The sequence below is a fragment of the Indicator indicator genome, chromosome 6, assembly GCF_027791375.1.
Source record: "Indicator indicator isolate 239-I01 chromosome 6, UM_Iind_1.1, whole genome shotgun sequence".
NCBI classification, from domain to species: domain Eukaryota; kingdom Metazoa; phylum Chordata; class Aves; order Piciformes; family Indicatoridae; genus Indicator; species Indicator indicator.
The window spans coordinates 38,166,625-38,179,019 of NC_072015.1; the positions used below are offsets into that span (position 1 = coordinate 38,166,625).

Consider the following 12,395-nt stretch of genomic DNA (forward strand, 5'->3'; position numbering starts at 1 on the left):
TATACCGCATTTGATTAACAGATGTCTGAGGTATAAAGACCTTCTGGTTCCAAATCAAAGATAATGATAAAATCCTAGTAGTTATAACTGATCTTGCCAATTCTGTGCTATGTAAAGTTATTCCCAGAACAGGCTTACATACAGCAAGATATCATGTATGCATAGTGTGTCAAGACAGAGTATTAGCACCTATATATCTTATTACTGCTTTTTGTCCTGCTTTGGGATATCTTTCAAGACACAGCTTCAGGGTAAATTGCTTTTGTTCCACCTTACAGAATGTCATGTATAGAAGTATGCTCAAAGACCTTTTCTGTTAATTTTTTATCTGAATATTATCATACCTATGAGTGGAAATGTTTCTCGTAGACTTTGGAGCATAATGTACTTAATGTAATTGTTGTTTTCCTCTATCCTTTTCAGGTTAGAAATTCTGTGGCTCACTTTGTGTCAGTTGCACAATTCTGTGGAAATAGAGGTCAGTAAACAGTGTATTCTGAACAGTATCAGAATCCATAATATTGTACTTAGTTCTGCAGTAATAGTTGGTATTCAAACTCTCTATGTTAATGCAATCTGTAAAAACAGAGTAAAATACCACTTACATTTTAGACAAGTGGCTTTTGTATCTGAAAATGTAGCCTAAAAATGGAACAACAAAATACAAGCTTTCCACTTGACTCAATACTTTTTCTTATTTATTTAAATTGGATAAACTTCTGACTCTGTTTAAAGAGTCTTTTGTGAGCACATCTTTTGTATTTTAATTGCCTGATTGCTATTTGGCTAGTATATCAATTGCATGTGTTAGATTATTTAATGTATCTGGATGATTTTTTCATTATTTTATTAGGCTGCCCTGTTCAGAACATGAAATCAGAAAATGCAAAGAAAAAAATATATACTCTTAATTTTGTTTTAGGGAAACAGTGTGATCCTGTAGTGAAAATGCCAAAAAAAAATTAAAACCTTTCCTTTATAAATTGCTCTCCTTACACATTTCTGTGGAGAGTAGCAGTATTTTAAAGGTGATGTATATAATATTTGACAGCTGTTCTGCGATTCTTTTGCTTACATTTTTAAATGACTGATGGGAGTGATGGCAGTGTAAATTAGCAGGAAGAACTATTGCACGTTTACATGGGCATATGTTACTTTTGTAACATACATGCTAATCACAATACTTGTCACTGCTGTGCTTTGTGTTTACTTTTTCCTATGCTATAAATTCCTCTAAAAAAGTAATGAAGCCACTGGAACAGTTTGTTGCATGTGTTGTAGAAATTTGTGGTTTGTGTTATAACTTCAGTTGCATGTTTTCAACTATTAATAGTATATATAAAGAAATAAAATCTTATTTCCAAAATAGTGACCTGCTTTTGGTGGAAGGGCGAGGGAGTGGCTGCCTTACACAGGGATAAGAGAGGCCAGCTGACTGGTAGGATTTTTAGTCCATCTCAGGAATATGTTTTTCAGCCCTAGGCATGTACAATGGCTTCTTTGACTCAGAAAAGAACTCTGCTGATCATTCTTGATTTTTTCTTTTGAGGCAGCAGCTGCCAGCAGATGCTCACTTTCTGTAGCTCATACAGATCTTGCATAAGGACAAGTTATGATCTTCAGTCATCTTAAAAAGAAGTTACTAGCTAGTGACTTTCTGAAGTACTCCATACTTAAAATAGGAGCTGGAAAAGGGGTTGAGGAGCAGAACTGTTTGTAAGGCTGCTCACAAGTATGAGGCAGATGACTTGAGAGCTACTTACTGAATTTGTTTTTGTAAGAAAATGCAGCTGATTTAGGAACATAAAGGAAAAGTGAGTTGTTCTGTGTTACAAGTCATGGTTTTCCCCCAGTCTCCCAAGTTGATTGGCTTTTATTCCTGCTTTGTTCTGTTAGCACAGGGACATTGGCAAGTAACAACCAGCCTTGTTACCAGTATTATTGGTGAAGCTCCAATAACATGGAGGGGTGTACAGCAAAACAGTATGTTTTTGATTAAATGATAGCTAGTAAGGTCTAACAGCCAGGAATCAAGATCTGAAGTTTATTAGTCCAGGCTCCTCTGCATATATGAGTGTTCAATACCAAATGTGTATATTGAGAAGCAAGCATCTCTGTAAATTTTAATAGGTTCCTATAAATATTAACTAATCTACCCTGGACATGGAACTAACATGCAAGCAGTCTTGCAAAGAAAGGATACGTGATCATCTGCACATGTAGTTTGTTTTGGCTCAAGTCAGTTTGTTTTGCTGGCCTGTCAGCTTCAGTGTTCATGAATCTATCACAGCCTGCAGCAGCTGAGAGTTCTCTCAGTTTTGTTAGTGGTGCCAAAATCATCATGCTATTTCTCCACTTCATATAATCACAGAATGTTAGAGGTTGGAAGGGACATTGAGAGATCATCCAGTCCAACCCACCTACCAGAGAAGGAACAGCTATACCAGGTCACACAGGAGCACATCCAGGCAGGTTTTGAAAATACCCAGACTCCACAACACCCCTGGGCAGTCTGTTCCACTGTTCTGTCACCCTCACAGGGAAAAAAAATTCCTCATGGAACTTCCTATGTCTCAACTTCCACCCATTTCCCCTTGTCCTGTCATTGGGCAATTGCTTGAAAAGGTGGCCCTGCTGAAATTCAAGGCTGTGATCCTGCTTGGTATTCTGTTCCTACCACACAAGATCCTGAACTCCAATATCTCATGATTTCTACAACCACAGACATGTTGAACACCTCTGAAATGATCTCATGTTCAAACTTGTCCTGTGTTTAAATGAATGACTTGATAGCAATGTGCAAATCAAAGAAATAAAGCAGGGCTTCAAGGAACAACCTTTCCATCTCTTTTAGCTTCACACTCTGTGTGTCCTTGTGTGTTACATCACAGCAGGCTGCTACGCCTACTTGTAAACCTCTGGAGGCAGGAGTTATGTTTTCAGTTACAGTGGTGCATGTAAGGAACACTGCAGCAAAATCCAAAATGAACTGAAGATTTGTCCATCATTGACTATTTCTAAGTAACAGTTACACAAACATCTAATGATCCTGAAAACACAGCTAACTTCATAGGTCTTGAGATTTGCTTAAGTGATAAGTTTTGTGCTCGCTACTTGTTATTTCCTTTTTTAAAGGCCAGTGTGAAATTCCTAGGTCATCATTCCCATTTTGTACTACTGATAGGTAATGATATGAAATACAACTAAGCTTATTACAACCTGGATTTCTTCTTCAGGATTTATGACCATTTTGTTCACTTCAGGGCATGAATTATCTCTTGTGTTGCACTACTAAGGGAATTGTATTGGAATTAGGTGATCCTGGAGGCCCCTTCCAACCCTAACAGTTCTGTGATTCTAAGATCCTCCTGAAACACACAACAGCTCCTCTTTCTCTGCATCAAGTTGTACATCTGCACCAGGAGTGCTGCTTCCTGACCTTCCCTTCATGCTGCAGGCAGGAAGGGCCAGGCTTGTAAAACTCCTTCTTCTGGTCCTCCTGTGGTGTTGGTCCTGTTCTCAATCCCAGGCTCCAGCATCTGCAGTAACACTGTTGCTGCCTCTAAGAAGAGCTCATCAGCACTTAATTCTTCAGGTTTGGCCTCTATTGCAGGGGATCTAGAATCCATGCAGATGAAATAACATCACTCCAGCTGCACTTGGGAAACAGGGAAAAGTTCAAAGCATGAGTGAAGCACACATCAGCAATGATGGGAAGTTCAATGAGGCCTTGAGCAGCTGACTCTAGTTGAGAGGTGTCCCTGCCCATGGCAAGGAGATTGGAATAGGTGACCTCTAAGGTCCCTTCATCTTCCCAAAGCAGCTCCTGCTCCCTCACCAGAGCTCCCTTCATCTTTCCAAAGCAGCTCCTGCTCCCTCTACACCATTCTACACAATCCTCCACCATACCTAAACAGCTCCTGCTCCACCACCACCCTTTTTGCACCCACCCCAGAGCCAGGCACAAGACCCTCAACCAGCCAAGACACCACAGAGAGGAGCTCAGCCCCAGTAAGGAGGCCCAGCCAGCATCCATGGATGATGTTGGAGTAGTCATCAACCCTCTTCCTACCTAAACCAGGGGGCCACCAGGCCCCCCAGCCTTTGTCTCCCCCCCACCCCCAAGTGTGCACCATGGGTACTCACCAGTGAGGAGAGGAGGATCCTCAGCCCAGATGGGCTCAGCTTGGGGCTGCTGTCTTTCCTGGGGCTGATTAAAAAGGGGAGTGGGTGGGGAGAGCAAAGTGGCCACACCTGGAGGGGGAGGAGACTGCAAGAGCCCAGGTGCTCTGGGTTTAGAGGAGAAAAAGGGGGAAAATGGGGTGGGTGGGGTGGAAAAGGGGCAGATATGGTAGGACAGGGGAGGTGGTGGTGAAAGAAGGGGGTTTTAAAATAACTTTATTTTCCAGAAATGTTTCATAATGCACAACTGCAGTTCATGGTTAGCTTTGCCTCCATGCAAAACCAACAAACTCATCAATACTTCATCAAATAAAGCACAACGGTGGCTGTTACAATGAAATCTTTCCATAATTATCATTTTGCTTGGTAGGAAGATCTGTGCTTCTCAGACAAGTTTTAACAACAACACAAATAAGTTCTGCAAGAGTGAATTTTCTCCTTGGATACCAGCAGACACCACCAGGATGATGAAGGGACTGGAGCATGTGCCCTGAGGAGGGGCTGAGAGCCCTGGGGCTTTTTGGTCTGCAGGGGAGAAGACTAAGATAGGATTTAATAAATGCTTATAAATATCTGAGGGCTGAGTGTCAAGAGGGAGGGGACAGGCTCTGCTCACTTGCACCCTGTGATAGGACAAGGGGCAATGGATAGAAACTACAGCACAGGAGGTTCCACCTCAACATGAGGAGGAACTTCTTCCCTGTGAGGGTCACAGAGCACTGAAAGAGGCTGCCCAGAAAGGTTGTGGAGTTTCCTTCTCTGGAGACTTTGAGGACTCACCTGGATATGTTCCTGTGTGACCTGTGCTTTGGCAGAGGGGTTCAACTGGAAGATCTTCAAAGGTCTCTTTCTACCCCTAACATCCTATGATCCTAGTACTGCACAGGGGTGAGAATGGGAGTGATCCCTTCTTGTTCCTTCTGAGAAGTTAGTCACTTGGTAGAAGTGGGATATTTTGTGAGTTTTATAGGTTAGACTGGCTATGATCTTGGGGCTTACATCAGATTTCAATGAACACTTAAACATTGCCAAAATTTAGGAATAGGTCATTCCATTCCAAAAGCTGCCTTTTCAGTTGGAGGTCTCCAGTTGTTCTGGTTTAATTTTCCCCTTCCGACCTCAACTGTTCTGTGATTCTGTGGCCATCTCCATTTATTTATTTATTTTTCTTTCACCTGAGTATTAATAACTAGTGACCAGTTTGAAGGAGAACTTTTATCAAAACTTCCAACAACAGAAGATAAAACCACTTCTGATGTGATTTTGAGATGTGCAGGGGAAACAGTATATACCTGATGTCCTGAGAATTTGAATTCTGAATATTTAAATTATACAACAATGTCAATGTGGCAGGTGCTTTTCTTGGTTATCTGGAAAGAGCTGGACAGTAGAGGATTTAAAGAGTTTGTGCAAGGAAACACTAAGATTTGAAATTATTTTAAATAATTTAAAGAAAAAAAAAATCCCTGCTCCCACTTAGGAAAGGAAGATAAAACTGTCCTTGGGTTCCATCAGGTAAGGAGTGAGCAAAATCATATTTCTAAAAGTGTGATGCTTTCTGAAGTGTTTCAAGAGTTCCCATTTTATGTTTCTTGTCATCCTTCTGTTGATAGCATTTCATAAGTAGCAGCAAACTAGTGCTGTAAGAGAGAGAATTTAAAATGTTCACTGTTGTTGGTATAATTCAGTTTTCTTTGTGCAGTTTCTACCTGTGTATATTCCTTCAGAAGAAGAAAGAAAAGACCCAGTGCTCTATGCCAATAACGTCAGGCATATAATGGCAGAGTAAGTATATTGTAATAGAGAATAAAAATAGATGTGGGTTTTTCATTTTAGATCAAGAAGATGGCATGAAATCAATTCAGCATAGTTGCCTACTTGCAGAGAAGCATGTAGTCTGTAGCACTGCATACAAAACTTTTTATCAAGTAGTTGCCTGCTTTACTGAGGAGGCCAAGGAACCAGAAATACAGCAGGAGCTGTAGGAGTTACTGGTTTGGTTTATTTTATTTATTTTATTTTATTTTATTTTACAGTGTCTTCATCTAACAAGCCAGGTTTGCTTGCTGCTGGGGGTATTTGGTCTTCTGGGGGAAAAGGTGTAGCTGAGTTTTCTGAAAGTTAATGTGATTTAATTTTGTGCTGTTGAGGTTGGATTTTGAGCTGTGACTTTTAAAATGAGATTTCCTATACTGTTAGCCTGTGGTTATTGCAAAATGTGAAGCACAGGAAAGCTGCTCCTTTTGGAAACAGAGCATTGCTGCAATGAAAACGAGATGAAGATGAGTGTTAATGTGATGACACTTGCAACCCTTGTATATAGTGTATAATAACACCAACATGACTATGCAGACATTCAGTCTCTCTTGTTGTATTTTTGATTAACCTCTAATGTTCTTTTGTTTTTGTCATTACAGTAAATCTTCCATTAGTCAGTAGATGTTCTTTTCACTCTTTACAGAGAGCCCTCAGACCATTAACTCTTGAAAGATTTATGAATCCTTCTAATTCTAATTTAGAAAGAAATTGTCAAATCTTAATTTCCTTTGTGCGACTCCTCTTCAATTTCTAAATTGCTAGCTTCACCCAAAGGCCAGTGAATAGGTAGAAACTGGTAATTCTTTGGTTGTAAGCAGAACTCTTGTTGGGCCTGTAACAGTGGATCAATATTCAATCCATTGTAAAAAGAGACATTTCTCAAAAAAAGATAAACCCAAAAGTATCTGTGGGAATCAACCTGTCCTAGAGTTAGAGTGGCCTCAAAGAGTTCTGTAGTTCATTTAAGACAATCAGCTGGCACTACATTAAAGTGCTGTCCTCAGACTTTGGGTAGAAGCCCATGTTATTAAACCTTTGTTCTGAACTCCAGTCTGCTGGCAGGGATTGTATGGTATAAGAAGAAATTTGGAAAGCCTGCAGAAATTTACAACAATTTGCATTCTGAAAGCCTTCCTTTCTGTGTCTGTGAGAGAGACGATTTTCCTCATACTTTTTTTTTTTCCCTCCTACCTCTTAGGAATTAGGCATTTGGGTTAACAGAAGTGGGGTGCATGTCTAAAGGGAAGACTGTCAGAGGATAGCAGATATGGCTTTCTTTGAGATGAAGAAGGGGTTGTAAATGCTGTGTTGATGAGAAAGGAAAAAATAAATGTTTGGATATCAAAGTTCTGAAGTTAAAATGAAAGTAAAACAGAGCGCTAATGCCTGGACACCTGTGGACCAGTTAAAATAACATCAACATAGCCAAAATTTATTTACTTCTGACCAATTCCAGATGCTTAGTTTTAGTGGCAGTTCTTCCAGCTCTCCCAGTACATTCATGTGGCTTTTGGTACAGCAGATACAGGTCAGATGCTGTCAGTCTGTTCTGGAGCTGTAGCAGTTGGGAGCTGTAGCAGTTGCAACTGTTTGGTGCTAGCATTGTTCTCTGTGTTGCTGAATAAAGAACAGTATTACTGCTTCATCTAGATTTGTCTCCTTTTCTTGAAGATTGAATTGGTGGCAATGTACCATTTTGATGCCTTCAGGACCTATTAAGATGTCTGCTTTCTTCTTCCTCACTGTCTCATTTTTTCCAGAAGAAGGGTCTAATCCTACTTTGATATTTTACAGCAGCAGAAGTGACATTCGCAGATAATAATCTATTTGTGACTCTAAAACCTATGTTGTGGCAAAACCTCATTGACTTGCCTCTGATTTCAAGGGGATTTGAAAGACCTTACCAAGAGTAACTGTAGATAATGATTTCCACTCCTGAAATCTGTTTGCTTGCATTGTAATCTTGTCTCATGAACAGCTTCTGTTAAGTGTTGAACAAATGGCTTGACAGGATGTCTGATTCTTGTGCTGCTTCTGCTTATTGACTTTGGAGAATTTTTGGTTTCATCTTGTTTCTCTGTGGGTAGCCACAGATGTGAGTAATGGGAGTCTCCAGATAGTTTCTGTTAGCTCACTTACAGTGATAACCTGAGAGTTTGCTTATATATATAAAGAACATTTGATGAAGGAGATGGTGCCATTCACAGAAGTTTGCTTCTGTAGGACATAATTTTTTTAATTTTTTTTGCAGGGTAAATGAATTTAATTGCCCAAAAAGTGAAATCCAAAGTTAAAGCATAACTCTTCTCCCATGCTTCAGGTGCCCCCAGGCAGCCATATCAGTACAAAGGAAATGCCATATTTTAACTACTGTAGCACTCTATAGGTCTTTATTGTATTCCTTCTCATCTGGCGTGACAGGGATTGTATACTTCTGAAGATGCATTTCAGTGTTAACTTGCCATTTGTATCTTTCATCTTGTTTTGCTGCCACAAACCATCCATTTGAGTATGAACATACTGGTTTGTATTTCCTGGACCTGAACCGTTGTGCTGGTTTTGGCTGGGATACAGTTCATTTTCTTCATAATAGCTAGTATGGGATTTTTTTTTATATGTGCTGGAAACAGTTGCTGATAAGACCAGGGATGTTTTATCTATTGCTGAGCAGTGCTTACACAGTCAAGGACTTTTCTGCTTCTCACACCACCCCACCAGTGAGCAGGGAGGGGACACAGCTGGGACAACTCATGATAACTGACCAAGGGATGTTCCATACTATATGATGTCTGCTCAGCATATAAAGCTGGAGGAAAGAGGAGAGGGGGATGTTTGGAATGATGGCACTTGTCCTTTCAAGTAACCGTTAGATGTGCTGGAGCCCTGCTTTCTTGGAGATGGCTGAACAGCTACGTGCTGGTGGGAAGTGGTGAAGTCCTTATTCCACTTTGCTTGTATGCATGGCTTTTGCTTTACTTATCAAACTGTCTTTATCTCAACCCACGTGTTTCCTCACTTTTATTCTTCTGATTCTCTCCCCCACCTCCTGGTGGGTAGTGAGTGAGCAGATGTGTGTGGCTTAGCTGCTGGCTGGGATTAAATCATGACAGACATGTTGGGGATGATGAACTTGATGTGAACGTTGTGACCAGAAGTTAGTCAGTCCAAATCACTGGTTTGCAAGCACCCTTCCCTGCTGCTTTTCAGGACCTCATTTTGTAGACTTTTTCAAAACTAAACCTAGTTTATGTTTTCATTAGTTCAAGCATAACATGAAATGCTGTTTTGATGGATGGTGTTACAGTATTGAATCAGTGCTGATCTGTCACCAAATTCCATGAGAATCCACATGATATGTTTCATTTTTTAAAAGGCATTGTCCTGTCAGAAAATTAATTTAAGGCTCACTACTTCTTTCAGTTGCACCTGTGGCTATTTGCTTCCTGCAATACTAACTTTTACTGATGTCTTGTATCCTTCTCATCAGGAGGCTGAGCAAGATCCAAGCCTTAGTGGCTGACTGCTTTACAGAATCTATAAACATCCAAAATTTCTTTCTAAAAGAGTCTCTTAATCTCAGCTCTGCAATTATCTATTGTAATGTATGTGATCTTCAACCTTTTTTGTTATTGACAGATAATTTATTCACTAGCATTGGGCCAAAAACTGGAATCATGCACAGTCTTGTTACAGCCACTCAGCTCACTGTTTCTTCTTCTTTGGTAATTATCTGTATAATCAGAACTGGAATTACTCATGCAGGACAGCCACTGCTCCTGATTACTTACTCCATGCTTTCTTCTGGATACTTTGGATAATGCACAAAAGAGGCATGCATATGAGATTAATCTGCTGTTTAAAATATGCTCCCTAGTTATTTTCTATCAATGTGTTTTGCATTTGATTTTCTCATACAGCCTATCTTGAAATAATCTGTTTTGTTTGGTCTTTCTGGCCTTGTTCTAACTGCTACTTTGTTTAGTCAATGTCCATTTCATAGAATCATAGAATCACACAACTGTTAGGGTTGGAAGGGACCTCAAGGATCATCTAGTTCCAACCCCCCTGCCATGGACAGGGACCAAAAGGAAGGAATACAAAACTTGAAACAAAGCAATACTTCTGTTATGATATCTTTTATGCACTTATGTGCAAGGTACTTTGCAAATACTTGAAAAGGATAATTCTTGCTTCAAAGCACTCATTTTTTGACTACAGAAATATAGAGGTTAGGGACTTTTTGGGATGTCAGGTAGTGATAGGACTAGGGGGGAATGGAGCAAAACTAGAAGTGGGTAGATTCAGACTGGATGTTAAGAAGAAGTTTTACACCATGAGGGTGGTGAGACACCGGAACAGGTTGCCCAGGGAGGTGGTGGAAGCCTCATCCCTGGAGGTTTTTGCAGCCAGGCTGGATGTGGCTGTGAGCAACCTGATGTAGTGTGAGGTGTCCCTGCCCATGGCATCTACAACGTGCTATTGGGAAGTGTTTTTAAAGTCACTTTAAAAGCACCAAAAATGTTGAATGCTTTTAAATATGGCAATAGTCTGTGTAGGTTCTTTCTTTTAAATAAAGAGAGTGTGGTGGTACCTTGAGTTTTCATTCACTTCATGTGTTCTTTATTGCTCTGATACAGTTCTGAAACCACCATGCTAGTAAGTCCTGCTGTTTAGATGCTTGAACACCTAATTTCATTAGCACTTCTATTCAGGAAGACATCTGGTAGTTGTAAAGTAATGTGTAGAAATACTGCTTTAAAGAGAAGTGTAACTCTTCTCATTAACAACTTTTGTTCTGCAAAGTTTGTTACATTGCTATCTATTAGTGCTCAAATATATTTAAAGGACTATGCTAATAGCTCATCTTTCAGTTAGTTGCATGTAATTAGCACTATTAATTTTGTACAGAAATAAGCCAGTGGTAGTGCAGGCAACTAATCGTGAAAATCTACATTTTTCACAGAATCACAGAATTAACCAGGTTGCAAAAGACCTTTGAGGTCATCAAGTTCAACCTATCACCCAACACCAGCTAATCAACTAAACCATGGCACCAAGTTCCTCTCCCATAATCACATGCAGAAGCTGCTATAGACATAATTATACACAGTCCTGTTGGTCACTTATTAACATACTACCACAATTTGTTCTGCTTTAATTTGCTAATTTGTCCTACAAAGACTGTATTCAAAATAGGGAAGAATATGACTTAGATGGTGAAATTTGGGAAAAGATGCAAGTTAAAATACTGCACCTTTGTTGATTTTTTTTTAATGCATATAGTAGATGTTTAGACTGAAACCTGATGGAAACTGGACACCTTTGCCCTTTCATTTTTCAAAACTGTAGCTATCTTATAGCTGAAGTTCAGCATCCCTGATTTGAGCATTTTATTTTTCTGACCTTTGTGAGTTAAAATTCGGTCATTATAGCCACACCCCTGACACTAGCCAACAGCTTTAAAATGTCTTTTGTAGTGAGTCTAGAAAGGCAGATTTCCTGTAGAAATAACCAAGGTGTCATGGCCTGGTTTACATTTTCCCAATACCTTCAGTTTTCTTTGCCACTGACAAGCATTTTAAAAATGTGGGGTTTGTATTGACAGGAGATGCTCAAATCAGTTGAAGTGCAGAGTGTTAGACACAGAACTCGACAAGATCTGTCTTCCATATGTTTTCTCTGTCAAGTTCTTGCCAGGATTACTTTCCCTTTGTTGGAGCATGTATCAGCTTGAGCAGTGAATCCTTTTTTCCAGTGTGCTGGTGAAGGCAAATGGTATTACAGATAGTCTTCCCTATCCATTTCACCTTTTGTCATCTGCATAGCCAAGATCAGGTTATATATTTTTTGCCAGCTTTGACAATATCAGAATGTGATCTGTGCCATGTGATATGGTAACACTGTGCTGAAGAACATCCATGAGGATGTAGCTTTACAGTAGCTAACTGTCTGTCTCATGGCTGTTTGGTGTATTTTCAGTGCCAGGTAAATCTAACTTTGCAAAACCTGCTGCGCTCTCTGCCGCTGCTGTCTGAGGTTCTCCGTCTCATTCTGCAGCAGCACGGATTGGGTGCTCAGCTCTCAACTTTGAAATTAATGACTTCTTTGGTAATTTTTATATCATCAGAGGGAGGATCAGTGTAAGAGGAATTACTGAAGTGCTGGAGTTAAGAAGCATCCATTCATTTAGGTTTTGGGCCATATATAAAAATAGAGATAAGAACTACATGTGCACTCTCGTTTATTTCTGCGATCACTGTAAGTGTGGCAATTAGGCCAACATAGCTACTGAACAGGGTTAACTCTGTGTAGCTTCTTGCTAAGTTTATTTTCTCAGGAAAGAAATAAATTTTTTAAGTCAATATTTTGCAACAATCTGGTTTGAACTAGATTTT

General features: G+C 39.8%; 1 protein-coding gene across 1 annotated transcript in view; it reads left to right on the forward strand.

The window, feature by feature from the left end:
• Window positions 1-12,395, forward strand: part of LPCAT1 (lysophosphatidylcholine acyltransferase 1) — a 64,459-nt gene that overhangs the window by 27,111 nt on the left and 24,953 nt on the right. The window contains exons 8-9 of the mRNA XM_054381726.1: window positions 424-478; window positions 5,885-5,967. Of these exons, the coding sequence (XP_054237701.1) occupies window positions 424-478; window positions 5,885-5,967 (138 nt within the window). The remainder of the gene's footprint in view (window positions 1-423; window positions 479-5,884; window positions 5,968-12,395) is intronic.